We start from the raw sequence: 20,260 nt of genomic DNA, 5'->3' as shown, positions 1-20,260 counted from the left end.
ATACGTTGATATGTTCAGACAAATGGGATTCGAACTAGCTAATTTTCACATTTATAGGCATTCTTGTTCTATATTGCAATATGTTGCCAGAGCATGGGCGTTTGTCCTTTCATGTAATGTCATCCTTCTCACTGTCACCATTAACGTAATACGCAGAAAATCATCAATTAAAGAATCGAAAACCACGTTCCGATATGAATACAATCAGTATTTTAAGAAAAAATACAACATACTTTCAGTTTAAGGTTACGAATGGTAACAGTAAAATCTTCCGTTTATATTGATATTTTATTGTCAACAAATGTCTACAATTTTCTGTCTATTAGTAATATGCACGTACATTCCAAATGAAGCAACTACATACATGCGGGAACGAGCATCACATGTTTATAAACAATAAAGATTTCCCTTGCAATAAGGAACACTGCCAAACAAAATTTCCTACTTGAGATATAAGAACAACAAATTTATGAATCTTCATATTAAAAAGATGATTAGCTCCTTCGAGCCAATTCCGGGCTGGTTGCAGCGTTACAACAAGGACACAGGATCCTTCTCATCGTCGACCTCCTCTGCTGGCTTTCTTCTTTGTTCTTAACTTGCGACGCTGTTTCTTCGTCCCCAACGCATTTGTCCCTCATTAATTGTGCTGGTGTATTCACTTCTTTGGTGTCGTTCTCTCTAGCGCGACTTTCTTCACATGAGCTTTTCTCCCTTAGCAGAGACTGCTTCACTCTGAAGGTCTCTTTCCTGACCACTGGATCAGTCATTATGCGCAGAACTTGTTTGTTGCCATTATCATCTTGCAGCGGGTGTAAGGAAATCCTTCCTGAACACAGTTCACCGCATTCGCTTCTCGTATGAACGTTTGACAAAGAAAAACTCTTAAGTTTCAACGGTGTCTTATCAGTGCACCTATCAAGAGGTACTACCCCTGGAATGTCACATTCCAAAGCGATACTTTCATTTGAGCGTCTGCTTTGTTCTGCAGTTCGCTTTCTATCAACACTTTCGCAAACTTTATCTCTATTATGTTGGACGATAGCAAATATTCTTTCCTCCTCTGCTTCTGATGCAGTTAATGATTCTATCATTGTCTCTGCGTGGGAGCTCTGACTTGTTCTTTCAGGTTGTGTGGGATCTTTGTCGCCATCATTTTCCCTCATCACGATGGAAGAGAGTTCACTACTGTTCGAACTATGTCGCAAAACATTGCCTTTCGGGGAAAGGCTCTTTCCGACTACACGTTCAGGTTCTTTTTTCGGTGTAATGGGAGAAGGTTCAGGACCACATGTTCCTCGCTTTGACACCTTCACTTTCTTGTAAATAGATGTGTCCACTATAACATCAGCATCATCGTCAGCAGTACGAGTAGAATTTTCATAAGTATCCAGTTGGCCTTGATACTTGTTATTGCCATATACTGCATGCATCTTCGATTCAAGTCCAATTTCGATTGATTTCAGAGATAGGGGTGTTCCGACAGGTTTGAGTTGAAAGTCTGATATTATCTCTGATGATTTCAATTCTGCCTGATCACGACTTGCTTCACTTGAAACGATTCCGCCCTGTTCATACTTAGCTTCGTAGTCAGAGTCCATCTTATTAGATGAAACATTTCGTAATCCGGTAAATATGTATTTACCATCTCTGTATATAAGTCCTTGGTTTTGTTCACAATTATCTCCATCCAATACTTCGTGTGCTGTCAATGAAGTTTCAAACGAATGAAGAGCCCCCACTTTCATTCGTTGTTCTTTTGCTTGCACTCCAGTTGTAATCTTTCTTTCATTTGAACTTTGACATTTTTTATTGTGAATTGACGCAGATGGTTGCCATGTCTCAGAGTCTTGTATTAAGGCGTTTTTGCATATTTCTCGGTGTGTCACGTAAACTTTCTTGCCAATGGATTTGTCCACAATAACATCAGCATCATCATCCGTAGTAGGAGTTGTATTTTTCTCAGTGTACATTTTACGATGTGCACTGTCGACTGTAGACATCTTTGAATCTAGTCTAGTTACAGTTGAATCAGATTGTATGCTGTTAGATGAAACTTTTCTTAATCCGGTAAATATGTATTTACCATCTCTGTATATAAGTCCTTGGTTTAGTTCACAATTATCGCCATCCAATATTTCGTGTGCTGTCAATGAAGTTTCAAACGAATGAAGAGCCCCCAATTTCATTCGTTGTCCGTTTGCTTCCACTCCAGTTATAATCTTTCTTTCATTTGAACTTTGACATTTTTTATTGTGAATTAACGCAGATGGTTGCGATGTCACAGAGTCTTGTATTAAGGCGTTTTTGCATATTTCTCGGTTTGTCACGTAAACTTTCTTACCAATGGATTTGTCCACAATAACATCAGCATCATCATCCGTAGTAGGAGTTGTATTTTTCTCAGTGTACATTTTACGATGTGCACTGTCGACTGTAGACATTTTTGAATCTAGTCTAGTTACAGTTGAATCAGATTGTATGCTGTTAGATGAAACTTTTCGTAATCCGGTAAATATGTATTTACCATCTCTGTATATAAGTCCTTGGTTTTGTTCACAATTATCGCCAGCCAATACTTCGTGTGCTGTCAATGAAGTTTCAAACGAATGAAGAGCCCCCACTTTCATTCGTTGTTCTTTTGCTTGCACTCCAGTTGTAATCTTTCTTTCCTTTGAACTTTGACATTTTTCATTGTGAATTGACGCAGATGGTTGCGATGTCTCAGAGTCTTGTGTTAAGGCGTTTTTGCATATTTCTCGGTTTTTCACGTAAACTTTCTTGCCAATGGATTTGTCCACAATAACATCAGCATCATCATCGGTAGTAGGAGTTGTATTTTTCTCAGTGTGCATTTTACGATGTGCACTGTCGACTGTAGACATCTTTGAATCTGGTCTAGTTACAGTTGAATCAGATTGTATGCTTTTAGATGAAACTTTTCGTAATCCGGTAAATATGTATTTACCATCTCTGTATATAAGTCCTTGGTTTTGTTCACAATTATCTCCATCCAATACTTCGTGTGCTGTCAATGAAGTTTCAAACGAATGAAGAGCCCCCACTTTCATTCGTTGTTCTTTTGCTTGCACTCCAGTTACAATCTTTCTTTCCTTTGAACTTTGACATTTTTCATTGTGAATTGACGCAGATGGTTGCGATGTCTCAGCGTCTTGTATTAAGGCGTTTTTGCATATTTCTCGGTTTTTCACGTAAACTTTCTTACCAATGGATTTGTCCACAATAACATCAGCATCATCATCGGTAGTAGGAGTTGTATTTTTCGCAGTGTGCATTTTACGATGTGCACTGTCGACTGTAGACATCTTTGATTCTAGTCTAGTTACAGTTGAATCAGATTGTATGCTGTTAGATGAAACTTTTCGTAATCCAGTAAATATGTATTTACCATCTCTGTATATAAGTCCTTGTTTTTGTTCACAACTATCGCCATCCAATACTTCGTGTGCTGTCAATGAAGTTTCAAACGAATGAAGAGCCCCCAATTTCATTCGTTGTCCGTTTGCTTCCACTTCAGATATAATCTTTCTTTCATTTGAACTTTGACATTTTTTGTTGTGAATTAACGCAGCTGGTTGCGAAGCCTCAGTGTCTTGTATTAAGGCGTTTTTGCATATTTCTCGGTTTTTCACGTAAACTTTCATACCAATGGATTTGTTCACAATAACATCAGCATCATCATCGGTAGGAGGAGTAGTGGAATTTTCCTCTGTGTGAATTTTGATCTGATATTTCGTTCCATCATCGAGTGCACGCATCTTTGATTCTAGTTTAGTGTCGGTTGACATTTTTTCCCCATTTATCGGTTCCTCGTTGTGACTGTAGTTTTTCAATCCAGTAAAGGTGCTTTTACTTGCATCCTTATTTAGTAAAATTTCTTCATGTTGCTTATAACTGTCATTTTCCACATCCGGATGTCCTCTTTGTTCTCCAATATTTTTCTCTTCATCAAGCCAGAGTTCCCGTTGTTCATTTCTCTGATCATTCGCCATCGCACTGCTGCTTAGCCCCTTTCGCAGTGATGCTGGCCTTGATACTATGGTTGACTTAGGAGAAGTGCAACACTTCTTAGAACGAGAAAATAAGAATGACTTTTTCTTTGTCGTTTTTCCTGTACTAGACTTCGTACTAGAGAAAATAAGTTTCTCAAATTGCTCAATTTTCCGGGTGTTCTCTGCGACCACATGACTTATTTTTTGAGCAAATGTCCCGAGATCACGTAGAGATGATTTGAAGTCATGTGAGGAGTCATCTTCGATCTTGCTAAGTGTATCAACTGCGTGCAAGATATTGTTCAGTTTCAGTGAATTTGTAGCTTTTTCTTTATTTTCATTACATTTACTGCTATGTTTTATTTCACTCCATGATTCCAACATGCTTCTAAATCTACTTGGAAATGAAGGCGTATATTCTTTACCGGTGTTGTCAAGTCTTAGCTGTGTTGATGTGCTCGGTACTGGTTCAACAATATTATTCAAACTTTCGAAATTAGGATATTGATTCATAATACCCAAACTATAACTTTGGCTGATTTTTGTTTCGTTTTGCAGATTATCATCAGGAACCCTGCCTTCACACTGAGAAAAAGCGCTGGATTCTTCGTTACTTGACGGCAACAATACGTCACCTAATTGTTCTTTCGAGTCGGCTCGTAATTGACTTTCGTTCTTATACTCGTCACAAGAGGTTTGAGACGTGTTCCTGTATTTGTCGGTTTTTGTTAAATCTTCACGAGCGAAGCTTCTTTTCAAAGGGATTTCGTTACTATCTTGAAAGTTAACATCGAATTGCATCGGGTGAAATTCTTCCGGTTGAAGCCCTAATTCAGGTGCACTTGAAGTCCCTTTCAAACCTGAGATTCGGACACCGGGTACTGTTGAATTCTGTTTTCGTTCTTGCAAACAATGTCCACTAGAGACAATCAAAGGTGTAGGACCTGGGTGTGGTTTTGCCTGTTCAGTCTTCTCAATTGCGTACTCGCGTTCTTCATACACCCGAGGGGATGACAGGAGGGAACTTGAATATTCACTCTCCTCCTGGAAGCTTTGCTCTTCGAATGGTATGGTCATGTGATGTTTCAACTCCTTAGAAATCTTTTTGGTGAATGGACAACCTGATGGTCGCTTTGGGACGAATAGCGGGCTGCTTGATGCAGTGGTGCTATCGCTATCGGGCAATTGCTTCGGCCTGCTAATGGAAGGCAAAGAGGTGGCTAGACGTGGGTGAGCTCCTTGCTCTTCAGACTTTGTAATGGCGATCTCGCCTTCTTCGTGGGTTCTTGGAGTGGACTCGAGCGAGCTTGAATATTCACTCTCCTCCTGGTAACTCTGCTCTCCATACGGAAGAGTTAAGTAATGTTGCTTCATCTCATCCGAAGCACCATTCTTCAATGGATAAACTGTAATGTCGCGTTGTGGTCGCTTCGGGATGAAGAGTGGGCTGCTGGATCCGGAGCTGCTTCCGTCACCAGCAGCCAGGCGTGTCTGCCCTTGAGCACATAGGATTCCTAGCGGCGTTTCTGTTGTCAGCAACCTCTGCTGGCGCTTCGTGTTTCTTACATGAGAGACTCCAGGACAGCCTGGGTCAGAAGTGAAAATCATTCTTCCTTTAGTTGATGATACCAGCTGCGTACTGTAAACGCTGTCGGAGAACGTCTTGCGTTCACGATTTGTTTTTACTGTTTTATTCTTTCTGGCAGAACTGTTGCCATCTAGAGGGAACTGGGGATGCGTCCATATCTTATCTGTTCGAAAACAAGCGTGACATAAAGGAATGTATTATTAACCTACCTTTGAAACCTGGAAACTGCGAATATTATTTGTTTAAATAATAAGATAATAAGTCTTTGATACTGCACAAAATCGAACGAGTAGATCAGATCTGGTCAACTCTCCGTATTTGCGAAAGAACATGTCGCATGCATACATGGACTACAGAAAGAGCAGCGGTATTGCATAGAGATCAGATGGAAAAGAACCTTCGGCCGAAAGTCTCCGCGCACCTTCCTCTCCATCAGTTCATCTCAGGCAATAAGGAAGCATGCTCTACTCTACCCCTTCCCTCCATGCGGTGGTACAATGCTCAGGAGTGGCGAGTCTGAGCAGGCTCTTTTGCCTGTGATTCTACTGTAGCATTATAAGAGGTATGGAAGGGGGGGGGGTGAGAGAGGCACGAAGCTTCGTTGGTCGCTTTCGTTCAGCATTGTCATATGATAGAAAAATTCCCTTGGCACATGGAAATTAAGTTAAAACTGAACAGGAAAAAATAAAATATCAAATTTACTGAAAATTTTGAAGATATTCGACCCATATGCTATGTCCAAGCTCTTTGAATTGAGAGACATTTTTATTTTGTTTTCACTGGGCAATTTTTTCACCTAAATACAATACAATCAATTTTTGACACTTTTCAGGGGAATAATCAATACATTTCCATTATCTTACCCATAAAATTTTCGTAATAACACAGCTAATGTTAACCTAATGTTATCTATTGTAATAGAATGTTCGTATTTTGTATATTTTTCGTAAACAATTTCTTTTTTTGGTATATTTTCTTTTACATTAATTCAATTAATCACAATGTTCATTAAATTTATGATTTATATGAGGCCATGATAAGTATAATAATAATAATAATAATAATAATAAAAACAACAACAATAATAATAACAACACAAAGTTTTAATTGATTTTAATTTTTCTGAAATGAATAGCAAATTAGTGTGAAATTTTTCTTTTTTCGCAACTGTAGGAAAGGGTTCACTAGTTGTGCCACCGCTGTAGGAAACTTTTCGGTATCGCTCTCGCGCTCTCGTGTTTGGTGCAGTGTGCTTGCTGCGTAATGCCCTTGGAGTGCAGCGTGTAGGGATGGAGCTCGTACTGCACGGAGTGCTTGGTGGCCTCCACAAGTGCACGCGAGAAGCTCAAGTCTGGAGTTTACCTACAGGATGTCCTGGAAGTACCCATACCCATATGCATCCTGTTCCGACCGTGTTGACAATTGGTCAGTATTCGTTTGCTTGAGAATGGTTTAGATTTCGCTGTTGGTATCCCTGCTTTGAATATTATATGTGAAGCGCTAACTCAAATTCGCATGTGTGAGCGGACCCAGTTACAGGGGAAATATATAATATCTTGGGGTACGGGGACATGTCGGACACCCTGTATTTTACAGCTGTATTTCACGTTATCTTCATAAAAAGGGCAGAATTTTGCACTAAATCACAAGGCTATCGGATGGTTATTAAACGATAAACTCTTTCATCAATATGTTTTTATGGGCTGAGACCTTAGAGTACGGAGGAAAGGGGGCTAAGCGTGTATTCTGGGCGAGGGAAATGAAGCCGTGAGAGCGTTGGGGGTGAGGTAAAACCGCCTTCTTGGGTTGCACACTAGTTACAGCTGATACAATGGTGGAAGTAGGAATCCGAACGTGGAATGCTCGTTTATAGTGCATTATTTCTGTATATTTCAGTGACATTTCGAGTGGACAATAAATAAGAAGCTGTGCCTCTGTTGTTGGCCTCCCCGATGGAGCAGTGGTAGCGTCGTCTCCTTATAATCAAGGGGCCCCGAGTCCGATACCTGGTGGAGGCACATAGTGCTTCGGACCCCACTTTAAACTGTAGGATCAGTCCCGATTAGCCTTACTGTGCATAAACCGGACTTAAAACACCAACTCAATCAATCAAAAACTTGTGTGCGCAGATTTCGGATGTAAGAACGAGAGTGTAAAAGAAAAAGTGAAGAGTACCAAGAAGATTACTTTCCACATGTAAACATGCTTACAACATATTTACATTTATTATTCAAGCATTTCTGTTATGCTTTTATTAATGTTGTGTACAAAATTTAATATTGTGACATATCGAGATTGCAAAAATCCTTTCCATGTGATCTAAAGATAACTATTTGAAATTTTTATACTTGTGCAAAGTAAACTACTTTGCGGTCTTTGTGGGAAGTAAATTCGTTGAACGAACAAGGAGACTTCAGGCTTGCGACAAGAGATACATTTCTGATGGTTCGTTTCCAAGAGACATGTACGAGACCTTCCAAACTGAAGCGACACGCCAAGCTGCACGTGTCGCTCGGACTGAGCATTTTTCTCAATACCTTCCATCGAGTCGCCTTGGTCTGTTGGTGGCGCATGCACGGTGAATGTTTACCATCAGACTGAAGGGGCCCGTGTCGCTTGTCACTTGTTGCCTCCCGTAATGGAGTTTTCAGATCGAGGCGACACGCGAGAAATGTCGCGTGGGAACGAGTCAGCAAACGTTTAACACCTGCCTTAGGGACACGACATGCTGCACAAACTGCGTTGGTGAAATCCTCAAAGCGGCACGTATCGCTTGTTGCTTCGGTGCGAAATATCTCTATTCAGACCGAAGCCACAAGCAATACGTTCCACTTCGAAGCCAACCCTCAGGAATCAACGCAACCTTTCGAACCGAAGCGACACGGAATGCTGTATGTGTTCAGATCCGTTTTCTCAATTTCATATATCGTGTCGAAACGGTCTGTTGATAGCGCATGGAAGGTGAATGCTTGCTTTTAGGGATATATCACACCGAAGCTAAACGCGACGTGTGTAGCTTCAGGATTTCACCAATTGAAGGTTGGTGCGACCTATGGTGTGAAACGTTGTTGTTGATTAGCTCGTTCCCAAGCGGCATGTGTCGCGCGAGCAACTAAGAATTCACACCGGAGTGGCAAGCGATAAACGACATGAACCCCTCCAGTCTAAAGCAAAACATTCACCGCGCATGCGCAAACAACACACGAAAGCGACACCATGCATGGTATTGAGAAAACGACCCAGTTCGAGTGACACGCGAGCGACAAGCGACTCGTGAAGCTTGTCGTAAAGCTTAGGCTTAAAAAATGTAGTCATTTCTGAGAATCGTTTGCCAGGAGACACGTGTCGTTTATCGCTTGTCGCGTGTCGCTATGATCTGAAATCTCCTATAGACTGAAGGGTCTTCTGTCTTTTGTCACTTGTCGCTTATTGCCTTATGCTTTGGTCTGAAATCTTCCTAACATCTCGACTTAGGCTTACTTATTGAGGTGGTGTAAATTGTGTTGTTAAATCGGGTTTAATCTCTGTACATAGCTCTATTTTCATATTAATTATGTTTTGTGGTGCATTTATGAGTTCAAAAGGTATAATTCAACTCCTATTTTGATTATATTGTTATTTTATTAAACTTTTTCTAGTTTACCAACGAGATATAAGATGAGATTCCTAGATCTTCGTGTTTCTTATTGTTTCTGACTATTTAAAGATAAAGAAACATAATAAGCAGTAGGGTGTATCGAAAAAAACTTTTTTTCGAAATGTTAAGGTGGCTAGTGGGGAAAAGTGGCCATTTGTGACCAAAAACACGTCTGATTTTTTTCAGATTTTTTGAAGGTCGTTTAGGTGGCGCGCATCGACCTTGAAGTTTTGATAGTGATTTGGTTATGCAACACGCACAACAATTTCACAGAAATGTCATTATTTGGCTATTTCATGTTTGTTTTCTGCATTATGGTCGTTTATTGTTTTGTTTATGGCAAATATGTTACATTCGTGCCTTAGGGGTGGTTTCCTATGCTGTTTACGTATGCTTTACGTCAAAAATTGTCAATTTGAGGCTAAAAACTCCATATTTTTCTATTGATGGTTTCCAATTGGTTTCGACTGTGTTTTATTCGAAGGTTTTCCGATATAAAAGACTAAATAAAATATTTTGGCTTTCTAATTGCTAACAGTTCCTCAATTACTGTCCAGCGCTTCGCTTATTTTCATAGATCAAATTCCACATACTACATAATGAAGGTGTACGCACCGGTGTGGTTTGGGATCAAGAAGGAACCATCGATAACTGACGGAGCCCGACACCTCTGGAATTTGATCCACTTGTCCCGATTTGTCCCACACCACTTGAGAGATCTGATTAATAGGGTCTTTCAACAAAACGCATTCTTGGCCCATCCTGAAAATCTCCTGCTGGCTTTAATAACCGACAAAATCCCAGAAATAAGAAGTTTTGGTTGGCAAAGTATTAAGAAAGCAAGAGGATTGAAAGAAAAGCAAAATAATTCGCACTTTTGTTTTACCAACCATCAATTTTAATGCAGACCAATACTATGACATGGTTGATTGGTCTTCATGCTCCCTCCACGAGCCTACGTTGGCCAATAATATTACAAATGAAGAAGTAGATGATTACATTAAAAACAAAAATATAGAGGAAATTCAAGACTTCCCCTGCCACACACAAGGAGTGGAGCGACTTGTGAAAATTATCACAGAGGCTGCTTCTTCCGTTTTCGGCGACAGCGCACGTGATGGCTACATCAAAGCGAAATTCGAATCTAGAGAACATATGCCGACATTTCGAACAAAAAGTGACTATAAAATTCAAGGAGAAAACTAGAAGAAAATCTTGGCCTGCCCCTTAGTAAAATTATGTTTGCCAACATCATTTGGGTGGGTGGAGCTCGCAGTCCAGCCACCTCCTCGTGGTGAGCTCTGGGTTATTTTCAAAGCATAATAAGCTATGAAAATAAGCGAAGCGCTGGACAGTAATTGAGGAACTGTTAGCAATTAGAAAACCAAAATATTTTATTTAGTCTTTTATATCGGAAAACCTTCGAATAAAACACAGTCGAAACCAATTGGAAACCATCAATAGAAAAATATGGAGTTTTTAGCCTCTAATTGACAATTTTTGACCAAAAGCATACGTAAACAGCATAGGAAACCACCCCTAAGGCACGAATGTAACATATTTGCCATAAACAAAACAATAAACGACCATAATGCAGAAAACAAACATGAAATAGCCAAATAATGACATTTCTGTGAAATTGTTGTGCGTGTTGCATAACCAAATCACTATCAAAACTTCAAGGTCGATGCGCGCCACCTAAACGACCTTCAAAAAATCTGAAAAAAATCAGACGTGTTTTTGGTCACAAATGGCCACTTTTCCCCACTAGCCACCTTAACATTTCGAAAAAAAGTTTTTTTCGATACACCCTAATAAGCAGCCTTATTTTATCCGACGAAATTCCCTCTCGCTGAATGTAAACAAATGGGTTCAACAAGCAGGTGTGTAACCGAACATATCAGATATTTTCGCTTCAGCTGACGTCACAGTGCTCCCTCTATCCCTTCTATACTCTAAGGCTGAGGCCAACAAAGTGAATTACTAGAACTAACTATATTCTATTTATTTAGCTCTTATTTTATATAGCGGAGATTAAGGCTCAATCCTTGTTTTACACTCAACCATAAAATTGTATAATAAATTCATAATATAATATACATTCACAGTGGTGGCGATTAGGAAGGGGGTCGTGGACGGTAGTTGCCCACTCACCTTTGCCACTTTTACCCCCGCACTATGTTAAATTTTATCTACCAAAGCAAAGTAAACTGTCCATGACCCTCTCTCCACAGTTTTGGAACCCACTTGCCGCCAGTGTATATTCATAATATGGATTGACATATAAACACAGAAAATAATGATCATTCATACATCTTTCCCATCAGACATAGAGGGAATGGACAAGAATATGGAAACACCTGTGAAAATACGGAATGCTGTAGCTAATAAGGTGTAGAACCACCTTTAGCACCCAAGACGGCCTGCAGTCTCCGAGGAATGGACAAATACAAGTCCTGGATGGTGGATAATGGTATCCTGGACCATTCTTCATGCAAAACATGTTCCAGTTCCTACAGGGATGTTGGCTGCGGATTATGGGACCGAACCATATTCTCCAAAACCGACCACAGAGGCTCTATGATATTGTGTCCGGCGATTGTGGCGGCCAGGGAAGATGCCAAACCTCGCCTGCATGCTCATCAAACCACGATTGGACAACACCAGCTGTATGAATCGGGGCATTATCATCTTGGTAAATGGCGTCCCCTTCAGGAAACAACATCTGCACCATTGGATGGACCTGGTGGCTCAAAATGTCTACGTAGTCCTTGGCAGTGATCGACCGTGCAAGGTGAAAACGGAACCTGCTGAATACCACGATATGGCTGCCCAAACCATTTCCGAACCGGCACCATGCTTCACCGTTGGAATGAGACAGTCCTGATCGAACGCTTGGGTTCTTGTTCTCACACTTACACACGTCCCGTGACGGGACGGGGAATAGGGTGAAGGCGATTCATCGGGCCAGATCACAGTCTTCCATTGATCGGCAATCCATGATTTATGGGTGTTGCACCACTCTCTTCTCTTCTTGGCATTCTCCTGGGTCAGCAACGGCTTGGCAATTGCAGCTCGCCCATGGATGTCTTACTTATGGAGTTCCCCCCACAATGTTTTTGTAGACACGGGGTTTGGCAAACAGAAATTCAGCTTCGATGTCACTTTCACAGCACTTGTCTTCTTATTCCTGGTCAAAATCCTCCTCAATGTCCTTTTGTTTCTGTCACTCATTGTACATTTTCGTCCACGCAGGTGTTTATCTGACGGTGTTTTTTCGGACACACTATATGCCGTAATGACCATGGATACAGTCCTCACGATGCGCCAAATAACATGGCTTCTTTGGTCACAGAGGGGCCTGCAAGGCGGGCACCAACAATTTGCCCTCTTTGAAACACTGTCAGCTCGGACGTGATTCAGTATCAACTGCACTGCACGCTGTCTACAGCGCAACTGTCGACTCTTACCGGTCCGACGGGTCTCACTCATCGCACAACACTTGAGCAACCTTGTGTTCTGACGTCACGGGAGAAAGCTTATTATTTTTAGGCTAGATGCCTACGTTGTTAGGTTAGGCTAGCTTCTCTTAGCCTAAATAATAATTTTCCACGTACTTATGCTAATGGAACCTAATCTAACAGGCCTAACCTAACCTCGTAGGCATTCCTCGTCTGACGTCAGAACACAAGGTAGCAAATCTGTTGTGCGACAAGGAAGACCCCCGGTCAGACAGGGTCCTATCTCACGGCACGAAACAAACGAATGTCGCACCACGTCCGATTTCAAGTGGAAATAATGCGTCGATTTAACCCGTTCCGATGTCGTGTTGTTTCCATATTTTTGTCCATCCCCTGTATATTTATACGAGGTGCATTTCAAAAGAAAGGGTCGATTATTTATAACAAAGTGACTGGCAACAGTGATCGGATCGCGCCTGCTCAATAACATCAAATGCTCCATTACCGACTTTCATATTTTTCCTAGCCATCTGTTGATCGTTTAATTGATTTGTTGTTTTATGCACAGTTGTTGTTGTTTGTTGTTTTATGTTTCCACTTATGCACAGTAAGGCTAATCAGGACTGGACCTTCAGTTTAAGTGGGATCCGAATCACTGTGTCATATGCCTCCACCGGGTATTGAACCCGGGACCCCTTAATTACAAGGCAACGACGCTACCACTGCGCCATCGGGGAGGCCCTAGCCATCTGTTGGTTATCGTGTGAGTTAGAACGTGTTAAAATTGCTGCGCAAATACACAATCTCGCCTGTTGAGAAGTACGGTCTGTGATTAGATTTATTAACGCCAGAGGTCATAATGCTGCCGAAATTCACGGAGAATTGTGTGAAGTGTGTGGTATGTAGTGAATGAAGGAAGCGTAGGGCAATGGTGTTGTACATTCGCCACCAAAGGCTTAAAAGTTCAAGCAAACTCCATCTGCGCCAAAAGTCATGGCAACTGTGTTCTGGCACAAATAAGGTGTGTTTATGTTGGATTTCATGGAGCGGGGGAAAACAATTGCATTGCAGACGTAACGGTATCAAAACTCGGGTGTGCCATATAAAACCGACGGCGTGGAATACTGCTCTCAAGAACTGTTCTTATCCACTCTAGACTGTTAGGCGTTGAGGTTCGAATGTAAAATTTTTGATCACTCCCCGTATAATCCGGACTTTGAACGTAGTGACTATCTCGTCTTCCTGTACCTCAAAAAGTGACTTACATGTCAATTATTTGAAAACACTGAGGTGTTGGAAACGGTAATGTTGGATTGGCTGAACTCCCAGGCGGCGAACTTCTATGCAGAGTTTATTCAACGGTACCAAAATTCCTATGGGAAATTATGGTGAATATGTTGAGAAATTAAGTAGATACATACGTGTTTGTAACCACTGTTGCTACACTTCTTTTCTTCTTTGATATAATCAATCGGCCCTTATTTTTTAAATGCGCCGTGACAAACATTTATAAAATTTCTTATTAATCTCCTCCTCAAAATACCTATTGAACTTATTTCATGTGAGAGTGCATTTCAGTCTCTAACCATTGGTGCAGTGAAAGAGTTAAAAATTCAGTTCATGATTTTTTATTGTTAAAAGAATAGAACTTTGGGATCTTGTGTATATATCTGGGTTTTATTATGAAAGAAATCTCTCAGCGAAATACAAAGGATTTCCTGTATGATGTAACTTACACAGTGAAACTAGTTTTCTCTCATCTTGCCACTTGTCATCGCCATCTCCGCCGTTGGGCAATTGCGGCAGAAGAGCAAAGTTAAATAAAAAAAATAAAAAATGTAGGGAACATAACCCAGGTGCTTGACCTTGGGAAATTGATTGCTAAGTACGCAGAAGGTGGTCGAAAACATGCTATTTATTTCAGTAATATCATCTCCTACACCTTAGACAAAGGAAATATATTACTAGGCCTCCTCTGAGAATAAATTCATATTTCAGTCATGGGCCTTGCTTTATCGTGTCTAATAAATCAAACCCAAGTGTTTCCCGATCTGGCAAGTTACAGGAGGAGGAGATCTCGCATCTTATTTGAAATGAAAACACCTCCCACACTTTAGACCATGAACTATGCCCCTAGGCTCCCTTTCAAGTTACAATGACATTGCAAAAATTCCCTCTTTTTAACCCTTCCAGTGTGGGAAACATAATTCAAGTTGTTTGTCACTTGGAAACTTATATACTTTTTACATCCCGGGACACTATGTCAAAAAGTGGGAATAAGACAGCTTGCACTGTCTTGCACGTACACCTCCACCTCCCAAATTTTCCTAGAAAGCACTAAACGCACGGCCATGAAAATAGGCGGTTGGGAAGAATTACGCTGTTGCCACATATGGGAAAAGCAAAGCGAGAGCGGGACAAAAGTCGCTGGTTCCCGCGCACTGTGTGGCAACGTTAACCGTGCTGCGTTGCCTAGTTCGAGCGTCAGACCGACCTCTCTCAGGGGCACTTTTATGTCATCCTTAACCTTTCGAGCAAGCACTGGCAGTTTGAATTACATAAATTACATAGATCAATCAACTCTACAATCAGATCTTTCATTCTCTTGAACCTCCTAATGCATGGGGTTGTACTCCGACCTGGCAGCAGCGCAAACTTCTTCCACCCGCCTAATTTCATGGCCGCGCGTTTAATTTGTGGCAATTTTGGCTGTACAAATACATGTTTTTGATATTCAGTAGAAGAGATCGCTTACCTTGCTCTGCAGCGCATGAGTCTGATGACGAAGTGGTGGTCGCGTGAGTGGCGGCTGCAGCGAATTGAAGTTTTCTGCGTCTGTTGCGCTCCTTGAACGCCTCAAAGGACGGATTAGCTTTATTCGCATCTGCAACAGAGGGAGAGACTTCATGTAATTCGAATTGTGAAATTGTAGCAATATTGCATTACAAATAATATTGTTTTCTTTTATATGCAGGCTGCAAGTTACAGAAATTAACTATCATGTCCAACAAAATAACGAGAAAAGGTTTTAAACTGACACTTTACAATCATATTAATTATCGTAATTAGGGGTGTGCGGAACGGAATGTTTTTGTCGGATCTATGTTGGGATGAGAAATGTTCCATAATTCCTACGTTCGGAACTGGAAAAAATTGCCATTTCCCAAAGAGATCTGGAAATTTTCCGAAATTTTGTCATTTTTTTTCAATGCCTTCCGGCACTAAAAAAAAATGGATCAGAGGTACCATGAAATAGAGTAAGTTAAATGGTCTTTGTTTGATGTTTGTGCATCGTGATAAAATAACATTTTACTGTAACAAGTGCCATTTGCACTGAAGATAAAATCCACGTAATTATTGCTGTGGATTACTAAAATATTTATATTTACGCCAAACAGAGGGGGCTAGTTCTTTGAAGAAGGAACCGTATTATATTCTCGGCCGGAGCTTAGGAATTTCTAGTTAAGAGTTCTGTAATGTCTCTTGAAACAATAATTGAATTGGTCCCACGGCTGCAGAATGTTGATTTTTTTATCTTATCAACATGGCGGATCGTGCTTTTAGAGCCCCGATGGAGGAGTCATTTTCCTATGGTCTATTTGTTAAAATTATTGTAAGAAAATAGTAAAAAATGTTCATTATCTGTGCCACTTACCTTTAGAATCCATTTTATGGGATTTCTCGTCGCTTCTCCGTATATTCTTCTGTTTTTAAACTTTTTTCTTGCTTACGTTGAAAATTACGCGTTATATTCTGTGTTTAAAGACCATTGGTCTGATTTTTGTCGTTTTCCATGGAAACAGTTACTTTGTGAATGATTGTTACACGTCATAATACCATTCTTGTAACACGCTACAGATTACTGATAGCACTCGACTGGATCAAGCTTCGGCTGTAGCCAGGGACGGCGCTACAGGAGAGCTAGGCGGAGATGATGCCCCCCCAAAACATACCTAAGCCCCGCTTGTAGGCTCCCAGACTATTATAGTAAGGTACATGCATGCCGACAGAAAAAAAATAAAAAAATAGAAGTTTTCTTACATACTCGTAATATTTTCCACTATAAAATCTCCATTTGAGCAAGGTCATTACATGTTCAAGTACATTTCCTGCTTGGGTAAGATCGCAAGACTACTATATTACGGTGTGTTCTAAAATCGTAAGGGGTAAGGTGTAGGGACACTCGTACATCTGACTACATCAACAAAGCCCGCTGGTCATTTTATACTAAGTACGTATTGGTCAAACATGAGTCGCCAAACTTTCTGCTTGACATGACACTGCTGCATTCCTGGAAGGTGGATGTATTCAGTGCGTGTGAGATTGTCCATTGGTTGCTGGAGGTACACACTGTGACGAGGAATATGTGCACATACAACAAATAGACTAAATGTGTATACTTATTAACCCCTATAAATCGAATCACTATTTTTAGGAATAGGTATTACAGGTTTGAAAAATGAAGTTTTATAAGTAGGAGGACGTTCAATATCTAAAGAACAGTCAAGTTTAGTTTCTGTTTGTCAGTTCCTCATTTGAGTATCGGCAATATCATGAGTAGACCTCAGATTTTTAGGTTCTAAAAAGTGTGCTTTTAGGTTCCTAAAATAGGTTCTAAAAATTCTAAAATAGGTTTTAAAAATCCTAAAATAGGTTTTAAAAATCCTAAAATAGGTTCTAAAGATCCTAAAATAGGTTTTAAAAATCTTAAATCAGGCTCAAGAAATCCTGAAGTAGGTTGCCAAAAAACTAAAATTGGTACAAAATTCCTGGAAAAGACTGATTAGATACAATCGTTAAAAACAAAATTTCACAAGAACCGTAATATCCAAACGTTAATTTACTAAACAAATTTTCATTTAATTATATAATTTTCAAAATTATCTACAAATAATTATAATACTACACTTGTGCTGTTAGCAAAAGTTACATGTTGATATGAAAAATGAATCACGTATGTATAATTTGCTGTACAATACCAGGGAGGCTATTCAATTGGGAATTCCTTGAATTCCAGGAAATATGGGTGAATTATTGGCTCTGGAAATTCCTTATGAATTTTGGTAGAACATGAGAGAAGGTACAAGTGGATCTTTTCTCTATTCCATTTTTTTTTGTCCGTAGAAAAATTGCAACTTTTATTAATCCAAATCCCATAATTTTTATACATGTTTATAAATGCCCTTAGACAAGTTTCTCTCATTTGATTTTTTTAGGAATAAAAAGAAAGCTATATGATAAATATAATATTCTCAATCCTTTATTTTTTGTGTGTGGGGGAGGGGGAGGGTGAGAGTCGGTAATATGTAACGTTGTATCCTTGAATATTTGGAAAGTTCGCCTTGAAAACCAGGAATTATGCTTGAATTTTATCATGGTTCTAGTGACCACCATGAATCTTTTTGCATGATCCACACCCAAACTCCGCCTTTTGTCTGTGAGGATCATTTCATGTGCTGAAAATTATCTTTCAACAGAAACATAGTAAGTGGTGCAAATTTGAATGCTGAAACGTTACTTCCCAAGGCGTGAATGCCAAAAAGAACCAAACTGACGTGAAAGTGAACAAGGCCACTAAGATCATAAGTTTGCACTTCGGACTGTGCTTGCAGTAAAGATGGTTGGGTGCCAAAACTGCGAGAGGGGGGTGGGGAAGGATAGTTTACTTCATCTTAGTAGGCAAGGCATATCTTAAAGAGTCTATAGTGCATGGGTAAAAAGTAGGGAGGAACTGCCCCGTTTAATCGCCGCCACTGTGTACAGGTGACAGTGGCGTCAGACATTTCGTTTTGTTTAGAGCTTTGTTATGCTTGGAGGGAGGGAAATTGACAGAAAACATTTTCAAACACGCCAGTCATTGAATTATTTTGCCACCAAACCTAGTAAATACCTCTGTGAGATATAAAAATCCTTTAAAACCTAAGAAAATATAAAAACCTAAGGAAAGGTTTAATTGAGGCACGTAGATCTAAAATAGGTTCTAACAAGCAAAATAGGTATTTTAGGCACTATAAAACTTTGTCAGTTGATGCGTTTTTTTAATGAAACGCTGACATAACTTGTTATTTCTCATTTACCTTCAAAGGAAAAAATAGGTTAAAAACCTAAAATCCGACGTCTAGTCATGAGTGTTAGCGATGTTCTCTCATTCGTTCCACGGCACACAAACACACACACACACACACACACATATACATCCATTTTTTTATATATATACAAGATAAAGCTATTTTTGGGTTTAGAGGAAACAGTTTTTCTGCGGTTTTCTTGTTGGTCTTCCTTCGGACTTTTTACCTTTGCAAAATTTGACATTACGTAGTCAAAACTACAAATGCAACTGCAAATGAAATACTGTAGGTTAGCCGAAGTTTGCAAAAACCAAAATATTAGTTGTTTAAAACATCTTTTTAGAAAAAAAATCATACATTCAAAAAGTCGACTTTTTTTCAGCTCTGACTTTAGAGCCATTCACAGAGATAAATAACAATGCTCGTACTGTTTCATCCTTCATTCGATTTCGTTGTTCGGTAAGAGTCACGCTCATTTTACTGAAACCTCTTTCACACTCAGTCGGTGGGAATGGTCCGTAGTTTGCAGAAAGTTCACTCAGCAAAGCACCTACTGTGTTCGTCTTCATGTTTTTGCATTCGTTGCGAACTGAGCAGTCCCTTTCTACTTTAACCTTAACACACTTCAAAGTGATTTCTTTGTCACCGTACAACATACGTTCTGTTTTATTTTCTGGCCACTTCTCATGGTTCAAAACAGATGCTTCTTCGAATATTCCACGATCTTCAAGTCTGGAATTAATGTTTATCAGTAAGTCCCTGAAGGAAATGCTTCCGAAAATATGACTTCTTTTCTCATCGGCTTCAGATGCTTCAGTTAGTGGTACACTCATAAATGCTTTGTTTTGAGAAAATTAAAATTGCACATCTAACCAGGGTGCTCTTTCATTCATGATAGTGATTTTATTGACCCAGCCAGTTCCTGCCGTGCAGTAATTACACTAGCACTTCTTATCTGTCGAAGCAATGAAAACTGTTCGAGGAAATGTAATATGACATGTCCTTCCCGGACGTATGAACGGACTGTTGAAGTACACCATCCTGCCTGATAGATATGAATCTTGTGCTGGAAGTTAGGAGATTAATGGAAGTGCATGAGAGAAAGATTGTCCTGTTACTGTGATTTCTTTTTGTGAGTTTCGTTATGATGTACAACTTTGGTTCTTTTTTAATTGCATAATCAAGATAAATAGATTCGGAATCTATATGTTAAAACGTAAGTTCTGTATTTTTGTTTCTATTTACTGCAAATCTTAATGTTTTCCCGTGCCCTGGGAGGTATCACGCGTATACCAATATACAGTCTCATGTTGCTCATTTTCAATTAATATCCTATGGTTGAACCTGGCACGACCCTGTCAAATACAACATGGGAAGGACAAAGTTTTACTACAAATAACTCAGTTGATGCCTTCTTTAACATTCCTTTCCACTTTCTCTTTCTTTTCAACTGATAGCTGCACTGACCTCACGACTCGAAGTGAAAAGTACGT

General features: G+C 39.9%; 1 protein-coding gene across 1 annotated transcript; it reads right to left on the bottom strand.

Moving 5' to 3' along the window:
- Positions 1-329: 329 nt before the first annotated feature.
- On the bottom strand, positions 330-16,448 carry LOC146001296 (uncharacterized). The gene is made up of 3 exons (XM_083138603.1): positions 16,355-16,448; positions 15,455-15,583; positions 330-5,764 (listed from the first exon to the last, which is right to left on the bottom strand). Exons 1-3 carry the CDS (start codon positions 16,365-16,367, stop codon positions 495-497), a joined length of 5,412 nt encoding a protein of 1,803 aa, XP_082994729.1. The 5' UTR covers positions 16,368-16,448; the 3' UTR covers positions 330-494.
- Between the last annotated feature and the right edge of the window lie 3,812 nt (positions 16,449-20,260).

This window comes from Lepisma saccharinum, chromosome 17 (assembly GCF_977018435.1).
Source record: "Lepisma saccharinum chromosome 17, izLepSacc3.1, whole genome shotgun sequence".
Taxonomy (NCBI): Eukaryota; Metazoa; Arthropoda; class Insecta; order Zygentoma; family Lepismatidae; genus Lepisma; species Lepisma saccharinum.
The sequence above is the reverse complement of the archived record's forward strand: the minus strand, read 5'-3'. Positions and strand labels throughout refer to the sequence as shown.

What these genes read in the sequence shown, in the direction of transcription:
- LOC146001296 (XM_083138603.1), bottom strand. An exon ending in CTCATGCGCTGCAGAGCAAG is followed by an intron (nt 5,765 to 15,454) that starts GTAAGCGATCTC and finishes GTTTTCGAACAG; the next exon opens with ATAAGATATGGACGCATCCC.